At 43.7% G+C, this 23,136-nt stretch overlaps 1 protein-coding gene across 7 annotated transcripts in view; it reads right to left on the bottom strand.

Annotated features, from left to right (window-relative positions):
• Positions 1 to 23,136, bottom strand: part of zbtb40 (zinc finger and BTB domain containing 40) — a 113,312-nt gene that overhangs the window by 38,485 nt on the left and 51,691 nt on the right. For 6 of the 7 annotated variants that reach the window (XM_072478590.1, XM_072478586.1, XM_072478587.1 and 3 more), the window contains 4 exons: positions 18,961 to 19,132; positions 16,837 to 17,259; positions 15,445 to 15,651; positions 10,152 to 10,316 (listed from right to left, as the gene is read on the bottom strand). In XM_072478590.1, the coding sequence (XP_072334691.1) occupies positions 10,152 to 10,316; positions 15,445 to 15,651; positions 16,837 to 17,259; positions 18,961 to 19,132 (967 nt within the window). The remainder of the gene's footprint in view (positions 1 to 10,151; positions 10,317 to 15,444; positions 15,652 to 16,836; positions 17,260 to 18,960; positions 19,133 to 23,136) is intronic. The other variant, XM_072478588.1, reaches the window with a different exon arrangement.

Raw genomic sequence — 23,136 nt, forward strand, 5'->3', positions numbered from 1 at the left:
CAAAACAGAATTGGAACCACTGTATTTGTGATAGCCTGATCATTATGAATGTTGTTACCTGATTTTGATCAACTCTGTTGGGGTGCCTTCGAAACTAAAACCAAATATCCACGGAATAGATTTGCATACACCCTCAGGTTGAGACTTCTCACAACTTCTTTGCAGATGGAAGAGTAATGCAGAAACTAAACGAGTGGCTCTCACCCCATGCCTCGTGGTATTAAAAATACCACTGACTTTTCTGCACACAATTAGTTGTACAATTAAACGTACATATTCATTATTTTTCCTTCAGCTACCGTTAAACTTCCAGTCAAGTCGTTGCAAAACTTTCAGAAAGCAATGACTTGACTTGGGTAAATAAACCACTTGGACAAATATAAGTTTTGCTTCTGGATGGCAAGCAGTTAATGTTTTGCAACAAGTTATCACAAACGTCACTGAATTTTCCGAAACCATCTTTGTTTCAGTCCTCGTGAGCAAGGAATTGGAAGCCAGAAAATGCCAATTTCTGGTCACCGAGGCTGAACCAGACTGTTCATAACCATGGCAATTCTGGTGTACTTCCTGGATGTGCTTCTTGCGCTCCTCTGCGATTCCGACTTCTTATCTTCGCCATCACCAAGGCTACTTTCATTTCCCTAACATCACCTTCTCCATTCCTGCCTCAGCTTATCTCCACTGGAAATTGGCCATATCTTGGATGCCTCTAACCTTAACTATGATGATGTTAACCTGGCCGTCTGTCCATCTTGCTAGCCCCCCTCCGTAAACTTCAGCATCCTAATTTGCCCAATCGCCAATCACAGAGCAACTTTATGCTCACTTAGAACAAAGAACAAAGAAAAGTACAGCACAGGAACAGGCCCTTCGGCCCTCCAAGCCCGTGCCGACCATGCTGCCCGACTAAACTATAATCTTCTACACTTTCTGGGTCCGTATCCCTCTATTCCCATCCTATTCATGTATTTGTCAAGATGCCCCTTAAATGTCACTATCGTCCCTGCTTCCACCACCTCCTCCGGCAGTGAGTTCCAGGCACCCACTACCCTCTGTGTAAAAAAAACTTGCCTCGTACATCTACTCTAAACCTTGCCCCTCGCACCTTAAACCTATGCCCCCTAGTAATTGACCACTCTACCCTGGGGAAAAGCCTCTGACTATCCACTCTGTCTATGGCCCTCATTATTTTGTAGACCTCTATCAGGTCGCCCCTCAACCTCCGTCGTTCTAGTGAGAACAAACCAAGTTTATTCAACCGCTCCTCATAGCTAATGCCCTCCATACCAGGCAACATTCTGGTAAATCTCTTCTGCACCCTCTCTAAAGCCTCCACATCCTTCTGGTAGTGTGGCGACCAGAATTGAACACTATACTCCAAGTGTGGCCTAACTAAGGTTCTATACAGCTGCAACATGACTTGCCAATTCTTATACTCAATGCCCCGGCCAATGAAGGCAAGCATGCCGTATGCCTTCTTGACTACCTTCTCCACCTGTGTTGCCCCTTTCAGTGACCTGTGGACCTGTACTCCTAGATCTCTCTGACTTTCAATACTCTTGAGGGTTCTACCATTCACTGTATATTCCCTACCTGCATTACACCTTCCAAAATGCATTACCTAACATTTGTCCGGATTAAACTCCATCTGCCATCTCTCCGCCCAAGTCTCCAAACAACCTAAATCCTGCTGTATCCTCTGACAGTCCTCATCGCTATCCGCAATTCCACCAACCTTTGTGTCGTCTGCAAACTTACTAATCAGACCAGTTACATTTTCCTCCAAATCATTTATATATACTACAAACAGCAAAGGTCCCAGCACTGATCTCTGCAGAACTCCACTAGTTACAGCCCCCCAATTAGAAAAGCATCCTTCCATTGCTACTCTCTGCCTTCTATGACCTAGCCAGTTCTGTATCCACCTTGCCAGCTCACCCCTGATCCCGTGTGACTTCACCTTTTGTACTAGTCTACCATGAGGGACCTTGTCAAAGGCCTTACTGAAGTCCATATAGACAACATCCACTGCCCTACCTGCATCAATCATCTTTGTGACCTCTTCGAAAAACTCGATCAAGTTAGTGAGACACGACCTCCCCTTCACAAAACCATGCTGCCTCTCACTAATACATCCATTTGCTTCCAAATGGGAGTAGATCCTGTCTCCAAGAATTCTCTCCAGTAATTTCCCTACCACTGAAGTAAGGCTCACCGGCCTGTAGTTCCCGGGATTATCCTTGCTGCCCTTCTTAAACAGAGGAACAACATTGGCTATTCTCCAGTCCTCCGGGACATCCCCTGAAGACAGCGAGGATCCAAAGATTTCTGTCAAGGCCTCAGCAATTTCCTCTCTAGCCTCCTTCAGTATTCTGAGGTAGATCCCATCAGGCCCTGGGGACTTATCTACCGTAATATTTTTCAAGACATCCAACATCTCGTCATTTTGGATCTCAATGTGACCCAGGCTAGCTACACACCCTTCTCCAGACTCAACATCCACCAATTCCTTGTCTTTGGTGAACACTGATGCAAAGTATTCATTTAGCACCTCGCCCATTTCCTCTGGCTCCACACATAGATCCCCTTGCCTATCCTTCATTGGGCCAACCCTTTCCCTGGCTACCCTCTTGCTTTTTATGTACGTGTAAAAAGCCTTGGGATTTTCCTTAACCCTATTTGCCAATGACTTTTCGTGACGCCTTCTAGCCCTCCTGACTCCTTGCTTAAGTTCCTTCCTCCTTTCCTTATATTCCACACAGGCTTCGTCTGTTCCCAGCCTTTTAGCCCTGACAAATGCCTCCTTTTTCTTTTTGACGAGGTCTACAATATCTCTCGTTATCCAAGGTTCCCGAAAATTGGCGTATTTATTCTTCTTCCTCACAGGAACATGCCGGTCCTGAATTCCTTTCAACTGACACTTGAAAGCCCCCCACATGTCAGATGTTGATTTACCCTCAAACATCCGCCCCCAATCTAGGTTCTTCAGTTCCCGCCTAACATTGTTATAATTAGCCTTCCCCCAATTTAGCACATTCACCTTGGACCACTTTTATCCTTGTCCACCAGCACTTTAAAACTTACTGAATTGTGGTCACTGTTCCCGAAATGCTCCCCCTACTGAAACTTCTACCACCTGGCCGGGCTCATTCCCCAATACCAGGTCCAGTACAGCCCTTCCCTAGTTGGACTGTCTACATATTGTTTTAAGAAGCCCTCCTGGATGCTCCTTACAAACTCTGCCCCATCTAAGCCCCTGGCACTAAGTGAGTCCCAGTCAATATTGGGGAAGTTGAAGTCTCCCATCACCACAACCCTGTTGTTTTTACTCTTTTCCAAAATCTGTCTACCTATCTGCTCCTCTATCTCCCGCTGGCTGTTGGGAGGCATGTAGTAAACCCCCAACATTGTGACTGCACCCTTCTTATTCCTGATCTCTACCTATATAGCCTCACTGCCCTCTGAGGTGTCCTCCCGCAGTACAGCTGTGATATTCTCCCGAACCAGTAGCGCAACTCCGCCTCCCCTTTTACATCCCCCTCTATCCCGCCTGAAACATCTAAATCCTGGAACGTTTCGCTGCCAATCCTGCCCTTCCCTCAACCAGGTCTCTGTAATGGCAACAACATCATAGTTCCAAGTACTAATCCAAGCTCTAAGTTCATCTGCCTTACCCGTAATACTTCTTGCATTAAAACATATGCACTTCAGGCCACCAGACCCGCTGTGATCAGCAACTTCTCCCTGTCTGCTCTGCCTCAGAGCCATATTGGTCCTATTCCCTAGTTCTCGCTCAATGCTATCGCCTTCTGACCTATTGCTCCCGTGCCCAATCCCCTGCCATACTAGTTTAAACCCTCCCGTGTGACACTAGCAAACCTCGTGGCCAGGATATTTATGCCTCTCCAGTTTAGATGCAACCCATTCTTCTTATATAGGTCACACGTGCCCTGGAAGAGCTCCCAGTGGTCCAGATAACGGAAATCCTCCCTCCTACACCAGCTGTTTAGCCACGTGTTTAGCTGCTCTATCTTCCTATTTCTAGCCTCACTGGCACGTGGCACAGGGAGTAATCCCGAGATTACAACCCTAGAGGTCCTGTCTTTTAACTTTTCTGCCTAGCTCCCTGAACTCCTGCTGCAGGACCTCATGCCCCTTCCTGCCTGTGTCGTTAGTACCAATATGTACGACGACCTCTGCCTGTTTGCCCTCCCCCTTCAGGATGCCCTCTACCCGTTCGGAGACATCCTGGACCCTGGCACCAGGGAGGCAACATACCATCCTGGAGTCTCTTTCACATCCACAGAAGCGCCTATCTGTGCCCCTGACTATAGAGTCCCTATGACTATTGCTCTTCTGCGCTTTGACCCTCCCTTCTGAACATCAGAGCCAGCCGTGGTGCCACTGCTCTGGCTGCTGCTGATTTCCCCTGATAGCCTATCCCCCCCGACAGTATCCAAAGGGTTATACCTGTTCGAGAGGGGGACAACCACAGGAGATTCCTGCACTGACTGCCTGCCCTTTCTGGTGGTCACACATTTCTCTGCCTGCACCTTGGGTGTGACCACATTTATATAACTGCTATCCGCCATCTGCATGCTCCTAAGTGCATCCAATTGCTGCTCCAACCGAACCATGCGGTCTGTGAGGAGCTCCAGTTGGGTGCACTTTCTGCAGATGAAGCCACCCGGGACGCTGGAAGCCTCCCGGACCTGCCACATCTCACAGTCAGAGCACTGCACCCCTCTAATTGACATTGCGTCAATTAATTAGTAAATTAAATTTAAAAGTTTTTTTAAAAAGTTACTGTTAACTATATGTTTCCTAGCATTAGATTTCTACTATAAATGTGAAAGCTAAATACAGTACTCTCCGATCTCTGGCTTAGATACCCCTCTAAATTATAATTAAGTAATTATGTTTAATTAGTTTACCAATGCTTAATTTTTTAAAATTTAGTATAGATTCCCAACCAGCCAATCAGGTCACAGCTTTTCTGTGATGTCACTTCAGTCCCCCCCCACCCCACACACACAATTTGAAAAGGTAATAAAAGTAAAAATGGTAAAAATCACTTACTTACCTTCCGAGGGTCTCAGATGCTCTCTGGTTCTCTCCCTGCTGATTAAAATTTACAGGCCAGAAGAAAGAGAGAGAACAAAACAGTAGGGAAAAAGCATCTTCTCCCACTCTGCACCAAATTACCTCACTGCACCAAATTCCAAATTCGCACTCTGGATGTGTCTCACTCAGGCTGTGGCTCTTTGACCAACAAGGATGTGCTGGCCTTGGAGAGGGTCCAGAGGAGGTTCATAACAATGATCCCAAGAACGAAGGGCTAGTTATTCGAGGAGCAGTTGAGGACTCTGGATCTGTACTCTTTGGAGTTTAGAAGGACATGGGGGGGGATCTCATTGAAACCTACAGAATACAGAGAAGCCGAGATAGAGTGAACGCGGAGAGGATGTTTCCACTAGTGAGAGAAACTAGAACCCGAACGCACAGCCTCAGACTGAAGGGACAACCTTCAAAACAGAGCCAAGGAGGAATTTCTTCAGCCAGAGGGTGGTGAATCTGTGGAACTCTTGGCTGCAGAAGGCTGTGGAGGTCAAGTGACTGAGTGTCTTTAAGACAGAGATAGATAGGACATTGATTAATAAGAGATTCAAGGGTTATGGGGAGAAGGCAGGAGGATGAGAAACATATCAGCCATCAGACAGGGCGGCACGGTAGCACAGTGATTAGCACTGCTGCCTCACAGTGGCAGGGACCCGGGTTTAATTCCAACCTCCGGTGACTGTGTGGAGTTTCCACGTTCTCCCCATGTCTGCGTGGGTTTCCACTGGGAGCTCCGATTTCCTCCCACAGTCCAATGATGCACTGGTGAGGTGAATTGGCCATGATAAGTTGCCCCTTTGTATCAAAGATTAGGTGGGGTTCTGGGGACGAGGGCGGGTAGGATGCTTTTCGGGAGGGTCAGTGCAGAATTGATGGGCTGAAATCCTCCTTTTGCACAGTAGGGAATCTGTGATATATGATTGAATGGTGGAGCAGACTCAATGGGTTGAATGGCCTAATTCAGCTCCGATGTCGTAAAGTCTTACCTCAATTTTTAAATTATCCTGGTTTTCAAATCTTTTCATGGCCTCTGCCTCCTAATCCCCTCCAGCCTGATCATCCGCTGAGATCTGTGCTCTTCAAATTCTAGCTTCTTGCAGAAGCTTTTAAAAAAAAAAAATCACTCAAACATAGCTGACCATGCCTTCAGTTGCCGAGGTCTTAAGTTCTGGAAATTGTCCTCCATATCACTCTCCATCTCTTTTCTTTAAAATGCTCCTTATAACCTGTATCTTTGACTTCTGTTTTTCAATCCCCTGTCCTAATTTTACATGACTTAATGTCAAATTTTATTTGCTCCTCTGAATCACCTTGGGAGGTTTCACTCTCAAGGTGCTGTGTAAAATGCAAGTTGTTGCACCAACAGCAAAGCCTTCAGCCATCCAAATTCCCATTTGGTAGCGAGACAAATTATGTTTCTCCACATACAGAAATGAGGAATACTGAATTGTAAACATCTGGGCGTGTCCACTGAGGCAGTTATAGAGAGAGAGTCAGGAAAAGTGCGCTCAATAGGAACAGCCAAATGTACGAGAGCCATAACAGAAAGGGAATTTTTTTTAAAAAGGAGCAAAGCCACTCAAAAAGAAGCAAAGCTCAGACGAAGCAGCCAAAGTGTGCCCGGAAGTGCGACTATTTAATTTTAACTGTGATCAAACTCGTTTCATAAGACATAGGAGCAGAATTAGGCCACTCGGCCCATCGAGTCTGCTCTGCCATCAATCATGGCTGATATTTTCTCATCCCCATTCTCCTGCCTTCTCCCCATAACCCCTGATCCCCTTATTAATCAAGAACCTATCTATCTCTGTCTTAAAGACACTCAGTGAATTGGCCTCCACAGCCTTCTGCGGCAAAGAGTGCTACAGATTCACCACCCTCTGGCTGAAGAAATTCCTCCTCATCTCTATTTTAAACGATCGTTCCTTTAGTCTGAGGTGGTGTCCTCTGGTTCTAGTTTTTCCTACAAGTGGAAACATCCTCTCCACGTCCACTCTATCCAGGCCTCGCAGTATCTTGTAAGTTTCAATAAGATCCCCTCTCAGCCTTCTAAACTCCAGACCCAGAGTCGTCAAACGTTGCTCATACGACAAGTTCTTCATTCCAGGGATCATTCTTCTGAACCTCCTCTGGACCCTTTTCAAGGCCAGCACATCCTTCCTTAGATACGGGGCCCAAAACTGCTCACAACACTCCAAATGGGGTCTGACCAGAGCCTTATACAGCCTCAGAAGTACATCCCTGGTCTTGTATTCTAGCCCTCTTAACATGAATGCTAACATTGCATTTGCCTTCTTAACTGCCGACTGAACCTCCACATTAACCTTAAGAGAATCGTGAACAAGGATCCCAATTCCTTTGTGCTTCTGCTTTCCGAAGCATTTCCCCATTTAGAAAATAGTCTATGCCTAAATTTCCCCTTCCACAGTGCATAACCTTACACTTTTCCACATTGTACTTCATTTGCCACTTCATTGCCCACTCTCCTAGCTTGTCCAAATCCTTCTGCAGCCCCCTTGCTTCCTCAATACTACCTGTCCCTCTACAGATCTTTGTATCATCTGCAAACTTAGTAACAGTGCCTTCAGTACCTTCTTCCAGATCATTAATGTATATTGTAAAAAGTTGTGGTCTCAGCACAGACACCTGAGGCACACCACTAGTCACAGGCTGCCACCCTGAAAAAGACCGCTGTTTCCCCACTCTCTGCCTTCTGAGTCAGCCAACCCTCTATCCATGCCAGGATCTCACCCTGAACACCATGAGCTCTTAACATATTGAACAGTCTCCTATGCGGCACCTTGTCAAAGGCCTTCTGGAAATCTAAATAAATCACGTCCACTGGTTTGCTTTTGTCTAACTTGCTTGTTATCTCCTCAAAGAACTCGAACAGATTTGTCAGACACGACCTCCCTTTGACAAAGCCGTGCTGACTCAGTCCTATTTTACCATGCACTTCCAAGTGCTTTGCAATTTCATCTTTAATAACAGACTCTAAAATCTTACCAATGACCGAAGTCAGGCTAACCGGCCTATAATTTCCTGTCTTCTGCCTCCCTCCCTTCTTAAACAGTTGTGTTACATTAGCCACCTTCCAGTCCTCTGGGACCCTTCCTGCCTCCAGTGATTCCTGAAAGATCACCACTAATGCCTCCATAATTTCCTCAGCTATCTCTTTTAGGACCCTGGGGTGTAGTCCATTCGGTCCAGGTGACTTATCCACCTTCAGACTTTTCAGTTTCCCCAGAACCTTCTCCTTAGTAATGGTCACTGCACTCACCTCTGCCCCCTGGTTCTCCTGGAGCTCTGGCATCCCACTGGTGTCTTCCACCTTGAAGACTGATGCAAAGTAACTATTCAGTTCATCTGCCATTTCTTTGTTTCCTATTATTACTTCTCCAGCCACATTTTCTAGTGGTCCAATGTCTATTTTTGCCTCGCTCTTACCTTTTTTTAATATTGAAAAAAATCTCTTCCTATCTTCCTTTGTATTACTAGCTAGCTTGCACTCATACTTCATCTTCTCCCCCCTTATTGCTTTTTTAGTTGTCCTCTGCTCGCTTTTAAAGGCTTCCCAATCCTCTGGTTTCCCACTAATGCTTGCCACTTTGTATGCTTTGTCTTTAGCCTTTATGCTGTCCTTGACATCCCTCGTCAGCCATGAATGCCTTGTCCTCCCCTTAGCATGTTTCCTCCCCCTTGGGATGAAGTTCTGTTGTGCCTCCCTAATAACCCCCAAAAACTCCTGCCATTCATGTTCCACTGTCTTCCCTGCTAGGCTTCTTTTCCAATCAACACTGGCCTGCTCCTCCTTCATGTCTTTGTAGTTACCCTTATTTAATTGTAATGCATCCGATTGCAGCTTCTCCCTCTCTAACGGCAAGGTAAATTCTATCATATTGTGTTTTATGCTGTTATGCTTCTGTCTTTATAAGCCAGCCATTGACAGGTTGTGATCATCACCATGGCAGGTCGGTAGTAATTTATGATCACCGTGAACTGCGCAAGGGAGATCTTGTGGTGCAGTGGGTCGCTTCCCTGCCTCTGAGAGCATCCTTCCTGCAACTACCCTGCCTGGCCCTGTAAGAATTTTACCGGTTTCTATGAGATTTCTTCCTCATGCTTCTGAACTCCAGCAAATACAATCCTAACCAATTTAATCTCTCCTTGTACATCAATCCTGCCATCCCAGGAATAAGTCTGGTAAACCTTCTCTGCACTCCGTCTAGAGCAAGAACACCTTCCTTAGAAATGGAGGCCAAAATTGCACACAATGTTCCAGGTGTGGCCTCACCAAGGCCCTGTATAATTGCAGCAAGATATCCCTGCTCCTGTACTCGAATCCTCTCGCAATGTAGGCCAGCATACCATTTGCCTTCTTCACCTTGTGGTAGTCGCCACTGATGTATATATTAGGTGCTTTGTGGTAAGGCCCTGTACTATAGGTATGGGGATAGTTCCTTGCCTGCTGGCTCCACCCAGTAGGCGGAGTATAAATATGTGCGCTCCTCGTACAGCAGCCATTTTGCCAGCTGTTGTAGGAGGCCACACATCTTAGTGTAATAAACCCTTGATTGCATCCAAAATTTATAGCCATTCAGATAATAGTCTTTCTCGTTTTTGCTACCAAAAACCTCATATTTATCCAAATTATACTGCATCTGCCATTCATTCGCCTACTCACTCAACTTGTCCAACTCACACTGAAGAATCTCTACATCCTCCTCACAGCTCAACCTCCCACCCAACTTGGTGTCATCTGCAAATTTGGAGATATTACATTTTGTTCCCTCATCTAAATCATGTATATTGCGGCTAGCTGGGATCCTAACACTGATCCCAGTGGTACCCCACCTAATCACTGCCTGCCACTTTGAAACAGACCCATTAATTCCTACTCTTTGTTTCCTGCCAACTCAAGATTTCACACAATGTGAAGACACAATAGGCACTCCTGATATATTGTGTCACCGCTTAAAATGACACACAAAAAACAAAGCAGTTTTCAAACAACGTTGGTGCGGAGTACTCACTGTGAAATGAACGTAGGTGCATGGAGAGGCCATTGGCCTGACTGAATCCTTTGCCACATTCCCGGCAGACATATGGCTTATCTCCTGTATGGGTCCGTACATGGCGCGTCAATTCAATTGATTGGGCAAACACTGCTTCACAGTACTGACAGCCGTACATTTTCCCTATGAAATTGTAAAAGGTTCAAGAGATTAAGGTGCTTATAAAACCATGACCCCAACTGACAGTTGTACATTTTCCCTATGCAATTGTAAAAGGTTCAGATTAAGGGGCTTATAAAGCCATGACATAGATTCCAGACCATAATAATTCCAAACAGGTTTTTTTCTTTAGTCTTTCGTGGATATGTATGAGGCTGGCAAGGCCATCTACTCGCTGCTTATCTCCAACTGCTCTTGAATGGAGTGGCTTGCTAGGCTGTCTAAGGCAGTTAAGAATCAACCACATTGCTGTTGGTCAGGAGTCACATGTAGGCCAGACCGGATAATGGCGGCAGATTTCCTTCCCCAAGGACTTTAGCGAACCAGATGGGTTTTACAACAATCGATGATCATCCCAGTCGTGGTGACCATGAAACTATCTTTCAATTGCACTTATTAACTGAACTTAATCCCTCAGGCTGCCCTGGTAGGATATGTACCCATGTACTTCGGGCATCACCCTGGTCCTCTGGAGTCAAAAACACATCAAACTAGGACCATAAGAATTAATTTGCTCCAAAAGATTTATATGAATTATATCAAACCATAACAACCGACATAACAGGCCATTGGCGAGGCATGGACATTCAGACCCGTGAGCCTAACCTGCCACTCAATCAAATCATGGCTGATCCATACTTAAATCCATCTATCCGACTTGATTCAGGAACTCTTAATACCCCGACTTAACAAAAATAGATCAACTTCAGTTTTGAAATTTTCAACCAATTTCTGGCCTCTACAGCTTTCTAGAGAACAAAAACAAAAAATACTGGACGATCGCAGCAGGTCTGACAGCATCTGCGCAGACAGAAGAGAGCTAATGTTTAGAGTCTGGATGAGTCCTGGTCAAAGTTGGCTAAAGCCTGACAAAGAGTAATTGATTCAAAATGTTTGTTCCCATCTCTCCACAGATGCTGCCAGACCTGCTGCGATTGTCCAGTATTTTCGTGTCAGATTGCAGCATTTGCAGTAATTTGTTTTTAGCTTTCTTTGGAATGGAAGTTCATATTTCTCAGAAACAGAGGTTCCGATTTCTAAAACCCTTTGAGAAGCAGAGATTCTTGGTATCAACCCTAGACAGCATTATTCCTAATTTTAAGGTTATGGTTCTGGATTTTTCCATCAGGTAAAATAGCTTACCTACCCTACTAAACTGTGCAACCATCCTGAACACCTCAATTAGATCACCTCTTAATCATCCATAGTTGAAGGAATAGGGGCAGAGTCTATACAACCTGTCCTCATAATTTAGCCCTGGTATTATCCTGCTCCATCTATGCTGCACCTGACCGAGGGCAACATATCCTTCCTGAGCTGCAATGCTCAGAACTGAATGCTCTCCTCTCATCAGAGTTCTGTACAGACGTAACATAAATTCCAATTGTTTAGGAATAGAGACCAAATATTCTGTCAGGCATTTAAATTATTTTTTGTACCTGTCCACTGGTTTTAAGTAACCACCAAGTCTCTCTCATTCTTCTCATTCGCAATTCCCAGCTTACCATTTAGAAAATTTGTAGTTCCAAAATGGAAGACTTCAGACTTTGACTCAGTGAACTCCATCTCCTCAGTTTTGCCCAATTACTTAATCTATCAAAGTTCCACTGAAACTTGCTGCTCCTATCGGACTCGAAACGGTAGCTCTTTTCTCTCCGTACAGATGCTGCCAGATCTGCTAAGATTTTCCAGCATTTTGTCTTTGGTTCACTGATGCCCTTAGGGAAGGAAATTTGCCGTACTTACCCGGTCTGGCTTACATGCAGCTCCAGACCCATAGTAATTGGTTGACTCTGAACTGCTCTCCAGGGTAATTAGGGATAAACAGCAAATGCTGGCCTTGTCAGTGAGGTCCACATCCCATGAAAAAGGTGTGTAAACGCAAAAATCTTATTATTTTATCAAAGTCATTAATGAATATAGTGAAAAGCTGAGGCCTCAGCTGCGATTCCTGGGGCTACCATTAGTCATATCTTGCAAATTTGAGTACATCTATTCCCCCCCCCCCCCCCCCCCCCACTGTCTCCTATTCTGCTCTGCCTCCATGTAAAGTTCTATTCCATGCCAAAAATGTACCTCTCATTCTATATACTCTTATTTTTGTTAGTCACTTCTATGGGTGCTTGTTAAAGGTCTTCTGGAAATCATCTTATAGATACTTTGTATTCACCATGTTAGTTATTCTTTGAAAATATCAATTAAATTTGTTTGATATGATTTGTAACAAATTTATCTGGCTGTCTGGTCAACTTCTACTTAATTAAATGTTTAAAACTAATTTCAGATTTTAGTAAACGTCCCACAACAGATGTTAAGACTAATAATTCGATAATGTCAGTTTATCTTTCTTTACTTTTTTTAAATAGTGAAGTGACATTGGCAATTTCCAATCCAAGAGAACAATTTCTGAATCAAGAGCATTTTGTAACAGCATTATGTTGCTTTATTCTTTCATGGGATGTGGGTGACACTGGCAAAGCCCAGCATTTGTTACTCATCCCTAATGCCCTCGGGAAGGTGGTGGTGTCATCTTCTAGAATTGCTGTAGCCTATGCTGTGTAGGTATAACCGCACTGCAGCTGGGGAGGGAGCTCCAGGAGCTCCGTGACAGTGATATAGTCCCAGGTCAGGATGGATTAGGGCTTGGAGGGGAATTTGCAGGTGGTGATGTTCCCATGTGTTTGCTGTTCTTGCCCTTCAAAGAAATAGAAGTTGCAGATTTGGAAGGTACTGCTGAAGGAGCCTTGGTGAGTTGCTGCAGTGCATCTTTTGATGGTACACATGGCTGCCACTGTGCATTGGTGGTGGAGGGAGTGAATATTTAAGTTGGGGGATGAGGTGCCAATCAAGTGAGCTGCTTTGTCCTGGATGGTGTAGAGTTTCAAATGTTGTTGGAGTTGCACTCATCCAGGCAAGTGGAGAGTATTCCATCACACTCCTGACTTGTGTCTTGTAGATGATGGACATCATCAGTGAACATTTCCACTTCTGACAATAGAAAGATGGGAGCTAGGAGTAGGCCTTTCGGCCCTTTGAGCCTGCTCCGCCATTCATTATGCTCACGGTTGATCCTCTAACTTAATGCCATATCCCCGCTTTGGTCCCCATATTCTTTGATAGGATTAAAATCTAAAACATATTATCTATCTCTTTCTTGACTACATTCAGTGACTTGACCTCCACAGCCTTCAGTAGGAAAGAATTCCACAGGTTCACTATCCTTTGAGCGAAGACATTTTTCCTCATCTCAGTCCTAAATGGTCTACCCCGTACTGTGAGACTGTGTCCCCTGGTTCTAGATTCTTCAATCAGGAAAAACATCCTGCCTGCATTTAGTCTGTCCAGCCCTTGTAAGAGTTTTATACATTTCAATCAGATCGTGTCTCATCCTTCTAAACTCTGGTGAATACAAGCCCAGCTGAACCAATCTCTCTTCATAGGACAGCCCGCCAACCCCGGTATCAGCCTAGTGAATCTCCGATGCACTTCCTCTATGGCAAGTATATCCTTTTTTAGATAGGGAGACCAAAACTGCATGAAAAACTCCAGATGTGGTCTCATCAAGGCCCTGTATAACTGCAGTAATACAGCCCTACTCAAATCCTCTTACAATCAAGGCCAACATACCATTTACCTTCCTAATTGCTTATTGCACCTGCTTTTCCATTTTCATTGGTGTACAAGGACGTCCAGATCCCTTTCTACATCTACACTCTCCAATAATCAATATATTAATGGTGGAGGGAGGGTCACTGATGAAGCGGTTAAGGAAGGTTGGGCCTTGGACTCTTCTGACAAATACCTACAGCAATGTCCTGGGTCTGAGATGATTTGTCGCTAAAATTACAAGTTCGGCATTTCCCCCACCGACAGAGGCATTTCCGATTCCTATTGTCTCCAGTTTTGATAGGGTTCCTTAATGCCCCGCATTCAGTCAAATGCTGCCTTGATGTCAAGGGCAGTCACTCTCACCTCGGGCGTTCAGCTCTTTTGTCCGTGTTTGAATCCATGTTGTAATGTGATCAGGAGCCGAGTGGTCCTGGCAGAACCCAAAATGAGAGCCAGTAAACAGGTTATTGCACTGTCATTGGCAGCACTATCAAGTACACCTTCCATCACTTTGCTAATGATCAAGAGGAGACCAAGAGATTGGTATCAGCTGGATTGGATTTGTCCTGCTTTTTGTGGACAGGTCAACTTTCCCCATTGTCGGGTAAATACCAGTGTTTTTACTGATGTAACAGTTTGATAAAGAGCGAGGCTAATTTTGGAGCACAAGTCTTCAGTACTTTTGTCGGAATGTTGTCAGGGCTCATAGCCTTGGTAGCATCCAGTGCCTTCGTCCATGATGCCATACGAAGGATTGGCCTGTGCTACTGGGGGCCTCAGGGAAATGCAGGGATGGATCGTCCTTTTTGCAGATCTTACTCCTTTCTTTATACCTCTTCAGGTTACTCTCAGGCACGAGATCTCTATTGCTCTTTATCTCCATAAAATATCTTTCTTTTAGTTTTTAACTATCTCATTCTTGTTTACAAAATTGTTTATTGTTTACATGTAGAGTTTATACACTTTATGAACTTCTATAATACAAATTACTTTCATGGACCCAATTTATTGGACCTTTAGCACAGGGCTAAATCGCTGGCTTTTAAAGCAGACCAAAGCAGGCCAGCAGCATGGTTCAATTCCCATACCCGCCTCCCCGAACAGGCGCCGGAATGTGGCGACTAGGGGCTTTTCACAGTAACTTAATTTGAAGCCTACTTGTGACAATAAGCGATTTTCATTTCATTTCATAGTTCATCCCATTTTTATCCAATAATAGGTCTGCCCAGTCCAGTCTTGTGGTCAATTCCTGCCTCATCTACTCAAAATCAGTCAAGAATCCGCGCTTCTCCAGAGCGACTTTGTATGATTTCCCCTTCTTGCCAATGGAAGGTTTTTGGCTCTTAGTGTTGCTGAAAAACAGGAGAGCAGGTTCCAAATTGGAAAACCACGGAGTTTTCACATACACTATCGCACCATGAAAAGTCAATAACGTGAAAGCTTTCAAGATGACAACTTTACAGTGAAGTGATATATTTCACACCTTCTGAGTGCTTTTTCTTCATGTGATAGGCTAGCGCAGCAGCCTGCATGAACGTCATATCACAATGTTTGCAGAAGAATGGTTTCTCTCCAGTGTGGAGCCTCATGTGATTCTTGAGGGTGGAATTTGCTGCAAATTTTGCCCCACACTCATTACAAGAGAAAGGTTTCTCATCGAAGTGATCAGAGCGTTTATGATATTGCATTCCTGCAGAGAAAGATATAGGTATAAATATTAAATATAACACAAAGCAGGCTAGAGGCTAGGACAAACTCATTGTATGTATTGAAAAGGGTGCATAGGTCATTAGATAATGGAAAGTGGGTTTGAAACTCTAAGCGGACTGTTTTTCTGAAAGGTATGGTATACCTTTCAGCTTAGTGACAAACATCTCAGAGTTCAAATCCCACCATAGCAAACTGTGAAACTGAATTTGAAATGTCTGGTGATTTGTGGGTGGGCACCAGTTAAGTGAGTCAGTGATTGTTCAGTGGGTGCTGATGACAGGTTTATTACACAAGTTCCTCAGGGCAGGGAACCTGTCAACCCTTCCGGATCTGGCCTGTGGCTCCTGTTTTATGCCATGTCATTGATTCCTCATGTTCGTGGGACAAAGAGGGATAGGCAGTAAACGGTGTCCACTGGTGCCAACTGCAGACAAAGGGCGGGGGCAAGGGATATCGACGGGGAGGGTGGGGGACAGCAATGATTGGGGGGATGGGAACATATGCGATGAGCAGTGGAATACGAAGGAGGGGTGAGTGATGTGAATAAATACAATTCAGTTTACAAACTGCCAAACATGGCAGAAGTTATATTGAAAAGTCAGGTTTCAAAGTTTCTTGCATGCTATATTTCTACTACTGGTATCAGTGAAGAGGTGTGTACCAATGGAGGGTATAGTTTTGAAGTTTACTTAGCCAGTGGGAGTTCTAAGGCTGTTGAACTTTCAGATATTGGGCCTGTGGTTGACAGCTCAGTTTCATAGGTCTGTCAATATCACTGCTGCATTTGCGTAGTTCCAGTTCTGCAGCACCTCATCAGGTGCTAACAATTTCTGCTGGAAACCAGACGGTCTCCCACACGCCTCCTCCTGCACTCTGTGATATACATCGTCTGGACCAGGTGATTTGGTCGGTCTATGTTTCCATAATTTAAACCCCATGTCACACTAAGTCCTCTTTAAGATTTTGGGTGTACTGCAGGTATTAGGCAGTCTCATCCTCATCAAAAGAATACTGCTCATAAATAAGCGTTCAATATTTTGACCAATTTATCGTCTTCCATTCCATTGGGACCTTCAGCTTTCACAAGCTTGAGCATCCTCTCTAACTATTTGTCACTGCTGACCCAACCAACTGTATAAAATAATCCCACAAGCTGCATTCTAACCTGACTGATGAGCAAAGGATTTCCCGCACATGTCACAAGTCACAGGCAACCGCCTCTTCTTTCGTTTTGGTGCGTCGTGCTCTTCTACTCTGTGCTTTTCTAGATCCTTCTGGGATGTCCTGGTCTCGCCACATTCCTCACAGCTAGCTACTTTAAGGTGACCGATGCTGCGGCACCGCGTGAGGTGCAGCTCGAGGCGACATTTGAATGTAAAAGTCTTGCCACATGCACTGCAGGTAAAGGTCTGCTTGGCTCCAGGTTTGCATTTCACTTCCTTCTGATCTGCGATTGGTTCGCCATCACCCTCTCTGACAAGGCCGCTGCCTTCTGGTTGCTCTGCATCATCTTCGCTTCTCTCTGCCTGATCCATTGGGTCTTCCTTCTGATCCTCTTCCATGTCACTCACTGATTCTTTCATTAATCCTGAAAAAGTTAGAGAATTCCATTTACAGGCTTCAGAATTTACATTTCCAATAAAAATTCAATAAATTGTTCAGCCTGAATATTGTAAAACAGATTTGTAAAAAGAATGTCCATTTTCAAAATACCTCTAAAAATATACAACATGCAAACTTTAGAGATCTATAAGCTTACGCTTCCAGTTATAGCTTGGTTAACTATTTAGTTTTAATAAAAAGTTGCTGCAGGTTTCAGGTTATGGACTAGGGAGGAGAGTTTAACAGATAAAGGTCCTTTTCACCTCTGGAATTTGGGATTACTCCTGGTCCAATGGAATGAAACAAAAAGCTTCAACATAAAAGCAAAACACTCCCGATGTTGAAAATGTGAAATCAAAACAGAAAATGCTGGGAATACTCAGCAGGTCTGGCAGTATATGTGGAGAGAGAAACAGAGTTAATGTTTCAGGTCATCAGAACTTCTGAAACATTAACTCTCGAGTTTTCCCACCATTTCCTGATAAATCTGATAAATGGAAAGCTTTTGCTCTCTACTTGTTGAAAATAATTGAAAACTTCTCCGCTCAGCTGCAAATAGGCATGCGTTCATTGCACACAACTAAATTTGGCACTAAACCTAAGAGTTTACTTGGAGCTTGGTACAGAAATTGGAAAACTTCAGATTGGTATAGCAGACAAAAGGCAGATGTTCATTTCTCCAAACTAGGTGTTTTGCTCTTCGTCCTGATAAGCTACGTTAACCGAAGAGTGACACCTGCTCTATTCTACAGGCATGCATATCCCTCAGTGATAACCAAGGAAGTTTCTCCATTATATCAATGAATAAACATATACATATTGAGTTTAAATCCCATCCGAAAATATTTGAATTCGGTACTTCATTTTAAAGCTTTGATTGTTGGACAGTTATATAATCTTTCAGCTTTCTATCATTTCACTAAATTTAGTAGGTGATTTGGTGGTGCATTGTGAACTAGTGCTTTCCTCTTGCAAAGTGGGTTTTAAATCTGCAAAAGACAATCCCATCTCTCTGTCAGAGGTTACTGTTGAGGGAACATCAGTCCAATGGGCATGCACGGGAGAACCTTTTCCAGGCAAGGTAGTGGGGAAGGTCACTTGCACCTTTCTTAACTATAATTCCGTAAGTCTTTTCAGTTGTCTGAATTCAGTTTACAAGGCTGGCTGTTTCGCACTATCAAAACTTCACAGATAGCTTCATTGGTTATCGCTAAGAAATATCTTGTAAATACTCAGCTTGGTGGATCAGCATCAACTTTCGCGAATGCTAGTGTTAAACATTTAGCTAGTTCATTACATGAAGCGATGCGGGTCAAAAACTGGGAGGTTTGTTGGAATCACAAGGAGGGGAAAGGAAAAGTAAGGAAGCAATCCAGCTGTTTTATCCAGAAGTAAATCAGACTGACATACAACACAAAATCAGGAAAGTTCCCACACATCAGCATCCCAGCTTTGTAAAGGAGTGCGAGCAACAGCCAGAAATAATAGGAGCACCTGAAAATTATCTTGGCATCACAATCAGCTTGAACCTTGAATTATTCTATGTAGCTGTATTGGTGCGAAGCAAGCAAATGGACTGCCAAAGGAACTGAATATTAGTGTTCCAATACCAGAGGTCAAAACTTTAAAATGCTACTTGTACTCATGCCCATAAACTATATATGTAAACCCTTCATTGAACGGTTACCTGCATGCTCCATCGCCTTTATTACCAATTCAAGGGACGGATGGGACTCACTGATCATATGCAAGAGTCTACAGAACGCCAGGGCAGGAATGAGTCGCTCTTCTAGAATTTTACCCAGAATGCTTTCTAATGACTGACCAGCACTCTCCTTGTAACAGCAGCTCTTCAAAATCTGACAGTAGGAAGAAATATAAACCATCCAAATGATACAATAGAATTTATAAGATGAGCTTCTTTAGGGCAGTGTTAAATTCTACATGTTAGTAATTATCCCAATCTATACTGAACAAGTCACATCCCTTGAATAATTACTGATCAGGTAAGTTTCCTCATATCTATTCAAGCTTTCTAAACCAGGAGCTCCAGATACAACTTTCAAACCAGATTCAGGACTGTTACAACCAGTCAGAAATATTATAAAATATAGATATTGACCTGTTATTTTTCGCCCATAAGTTGCATGAAGGAGTCGATACTTATTACATAGTCGATATGTAGTGACCATAGACCATAGAATTTACAGTGCAGAAGGAGGCCATTCAGCCCATCGAGTCTGCACAGCCCTTGGAAAGAGCACCCTACTTAAGCCCCATGCCTCCACCCTATCCCCCTAACCCAGTACCTAACCTTTTTGGACATTAAGGGCAATTTAGAATGGCCAATCCACCTAACCTACACATCTTTGGACTGTGGGAGGAAACCAGAGCATCCGGAAGAAACCCACGCAGATACAGGGAGAACGTGCAGACTCCAGACAGACAGTGACCCAAACCGGGAATCGAACCTGGAACCCTGGAGCTGTGAAGTAACTGTGCTAACCACTATGCTACCGTGCTGCCCTGGATAGTGGATATCATTACCATAGCCTCCGTGTCAATATACTACGTATAGTTACTTTCTTTGCTGCCCTATTCCTTAATCATGTGAATAAACAATCTGCCATGCTTTCTCTTACTCTCCCTGTACAGAAGCATTTTTTGTTGCATAAGTTGAAGAACTCGGTGCCTATAATGGCAGAGACCCTCCTAAATGCATTTTACAAAATCACATCAAACTAACAGAAATCAATCTTTGTAACATTTGGAATTTTACCAACCAAATTTAAAGGAGGTAAAATCATGTGGAGTGGTGTTTCCATATGAATGTTTCAATGCCATTGTATGAAAAAGATTTACTTTGGGTCAAATCTTGGTTTTTCTTCAAAGGAGTAGGCCCCAGGTTGGTTGGGAACACATTAGCAGGTGGCTTTCTACAGGTACTGAGCACTTGTAGCGAGCAAGTTCTTTACTACAGCCGAGTTGGCAATTAAATTTGGATTTAGCTTGTTTGTTGCTTTTCTTAAACTAATGAACATCTGTGAACCCAAGTTCTTGGGTACTCATTTTAGCTCTAACATTATTGATCATTACATCAACATTATTAAGTCAACTCTTTGAAGAACGTAGATTTGCAGGACTATCCCAAGCTCTTGTCTAAGATGGAATCATAATTCCACTTAAATAATGATAGAACTGCTTGTTCTTAAATCAGAACTAGAAAGAAAATGCATGTTGCTGATGATCTTGAACTCTTATCTCGGAGTCAACCATTCCAATCCCCTTTGGAATTCCAATAGTTTTCCATGGCCACGACACTGGAAGAGTTAATTCTATGGGGTGGAGTGAGGCGTGACAGGGCAGGAACATCCGGCAGGGTGAAGCAAGCGGTCCAGATGAGTCAGAGCAAGGAGAATCTATCTCATTAAGAGTTTTTGTAATTTTTGCAAAGGCACCTTGCACATACCCAAGCAACCCGCACCCCCACGTCATCTAACTATCCTCGTAATCACTGCAGTTATGTTCATGTTCTATTTACTACAACCAATAAAAAATAGACACTGCTGCCTCACATTGAGAACTAAGACTGGGTAAAGGTCAGATGAGGAACGACTCTGTTGCCACAAAACTACAAACTCTCAGAGGGAGACTTCCCTACTGGTGGTCATTCCCCACCTCACAACCTCTCCTCGTTCATGACCATGACTGCTCCCTCCAGTAGTGTTTGGGGAGGACATACCTGCCTTCTATTATAGCACTGCAGTCACTTGTTTAAATAGTGGAGAAAAAAATGTAAGTGTGAATGTCCCCACAGTCCCAGAGGCTGTTCTCCCCTCTGAGAACTGACTGGTCGTGATTTAACCTGAGGGTCACGGAACCTCAGGCAAGGGGCAAGGTTGGGATGATGAGGCCTTCATCAATAACCTCAGCCAGTACGGGAATTAAACCGCCCTGTTGACATCACTCCACATCACGAACCCAGCCGTCCAGCCAACTGAGCTAACCAACGCCCAAATAGTTGAGGAATACATTTTACTTCAATGTATTTGTATTGCAATATTGCACAATATAATTTCATCCACACGATATACATTTTAATAGATTTGATATTACAAGCATTGCAGAATGTGTGCCTTTTGACTTTAATAAAACACATTCTGTGACAAATGCGACAGGCATATGCCAACATATGGAAGTATGTACACTTTTACTTGAAAAGAGCTCCAGCAAAAGTGTCCAAACTTTGGCTATATTCAACAGTGGCAGAACAGTGATAAGAATGCAACTAAAATGACAACAGCCACAAGAGATCCCTTTTAAGTCACAGGCAGTATAGAGCAGAATGGGGTTTTTCCAAGTATGGGAGGTATAACAGATCAGGAACATTGTGCTGTAAAACACTGAAACATTCTGAATTTCCCTGGGTGTGATCATACTAGCTTGGAAATAAAAACAGAAAATGCTGGAAATACTCAGCAGGTCTAGCAGCATCTGTGGATGGAGAAACACAGCTAACATTTCATGTTGCAACTTTTCACCAAAACTGTGCATTGAAGCTGTGGGGGGGGGGGGGGAAGAGTTGCATCAAGCGTAGGAAAAGATCATACTGACAGAGACTGTGTTCAGCTGATTGGGATCAATCATGTTCAGCCCCTCGGAAGCAACCTCGGTTATCTCAAATTGATATTGGGAAAAAGACTTGCATTTATATAGTGCCTTTCATAACCTCAGGATATTGCAAGGTGCTTTATAGCTAATCTTGTATAACGTAGGAAACATGGCAACCAAATTCCATACAAGGTTCCACAAACAGCAATGTGATCGTGAGCAAATAAATTGCCTTTCTGATCATAACTGAGGGGTGAATGTTGGCCAAGGCTCTAGGGATAATACCCCTGTCCTTCTTCAAATAGTAGCTATGTGTGGAGATGCTGGCGTTGGACTGGGGTGAGCACAGTAAGAAGTCTTACCACACCAGGTTAAAGTCCAACAGTTTGCTTCAAATCACTAGCTTTCCTCAGGTGAATGAAGAGGTATGTTCCAGAAACATATATATAGGCAAAGACAAAGAAGTAAGACAATGCTTTGAATGCGAGCATTTGCAGGTAATTAAGTCTTTACAGACCCAGAGATAGGGGGAACCCCAGGTTAGAGGCATGAATTGTCTCAAGCCAGGACAGTTGGCTTGTCTGCTTCATTCTGTTCATACAGGAATGGGGTATTGCAAAGAGTTGCTTCGCTGGTGAAAAGGTCATGATACGGAGATCTATTTCTATTTCTTAAGTTTTGCTCCATTTTTGCATTCCACCATGTGGTGATGTTTGGGATATGATGATGAAAAGCAACATAGGATTTTAAAAATGCTACAAATAATGCAGAGCCATAAGGATTCCAATAACCTTACAATATTACACTTACCTAAATAACCAATGGCAAAATGACAGATGAATCTGCATAACTAAGAGTTACATTATATATGTTCAGGTTAAGTTACATAATTATGGTTTAAATGATTTAACTCCTGTTAAATTCTGCCCTTGCAGAACTAGGGGTTAAATTATATAATTATGGGTGTGAAAAAAATAATTAGTATTGGTTAATTGTAGAATCCCTACAGTGCAGAATAATAATAATCTTTATTGTCACAAGTTGGCTTACATTACACTGCAGTGAAGTTACTGTGAAAATCCCCTAGTCGCCACATTCCGGCGCCTGTTCGGTCCACTGAGGGAGAATCCAGAATGTCCAAATTACCTAACAAGCATGAATTTCGGGACTTGTGGGAGGAAACCTGACCACCCGGAGGAAACTCACGCAGACACGGGGAGAACATGCAGACTCAGCACAGACAGTGACCCAA

The sequence above is a fragment of the Scyliorhinus torazame genome, chromosome 16 (assembly GCF_047496885.1).
Source record: "Scyliorhinus torazame isolate Kashiwa2021f chromosome 16, sScyTor2.1, whole genome shotgun sequence".
In the NCBI taxonomy this organism is placed as follows: domain Eukaryota; kingdom Metazoa; phylum Chordata; class Chondrichthyes; order Carcharhiniformes; family Scyliorhinidae; genus Scyliorhinus; species Scyliorhinus torazame.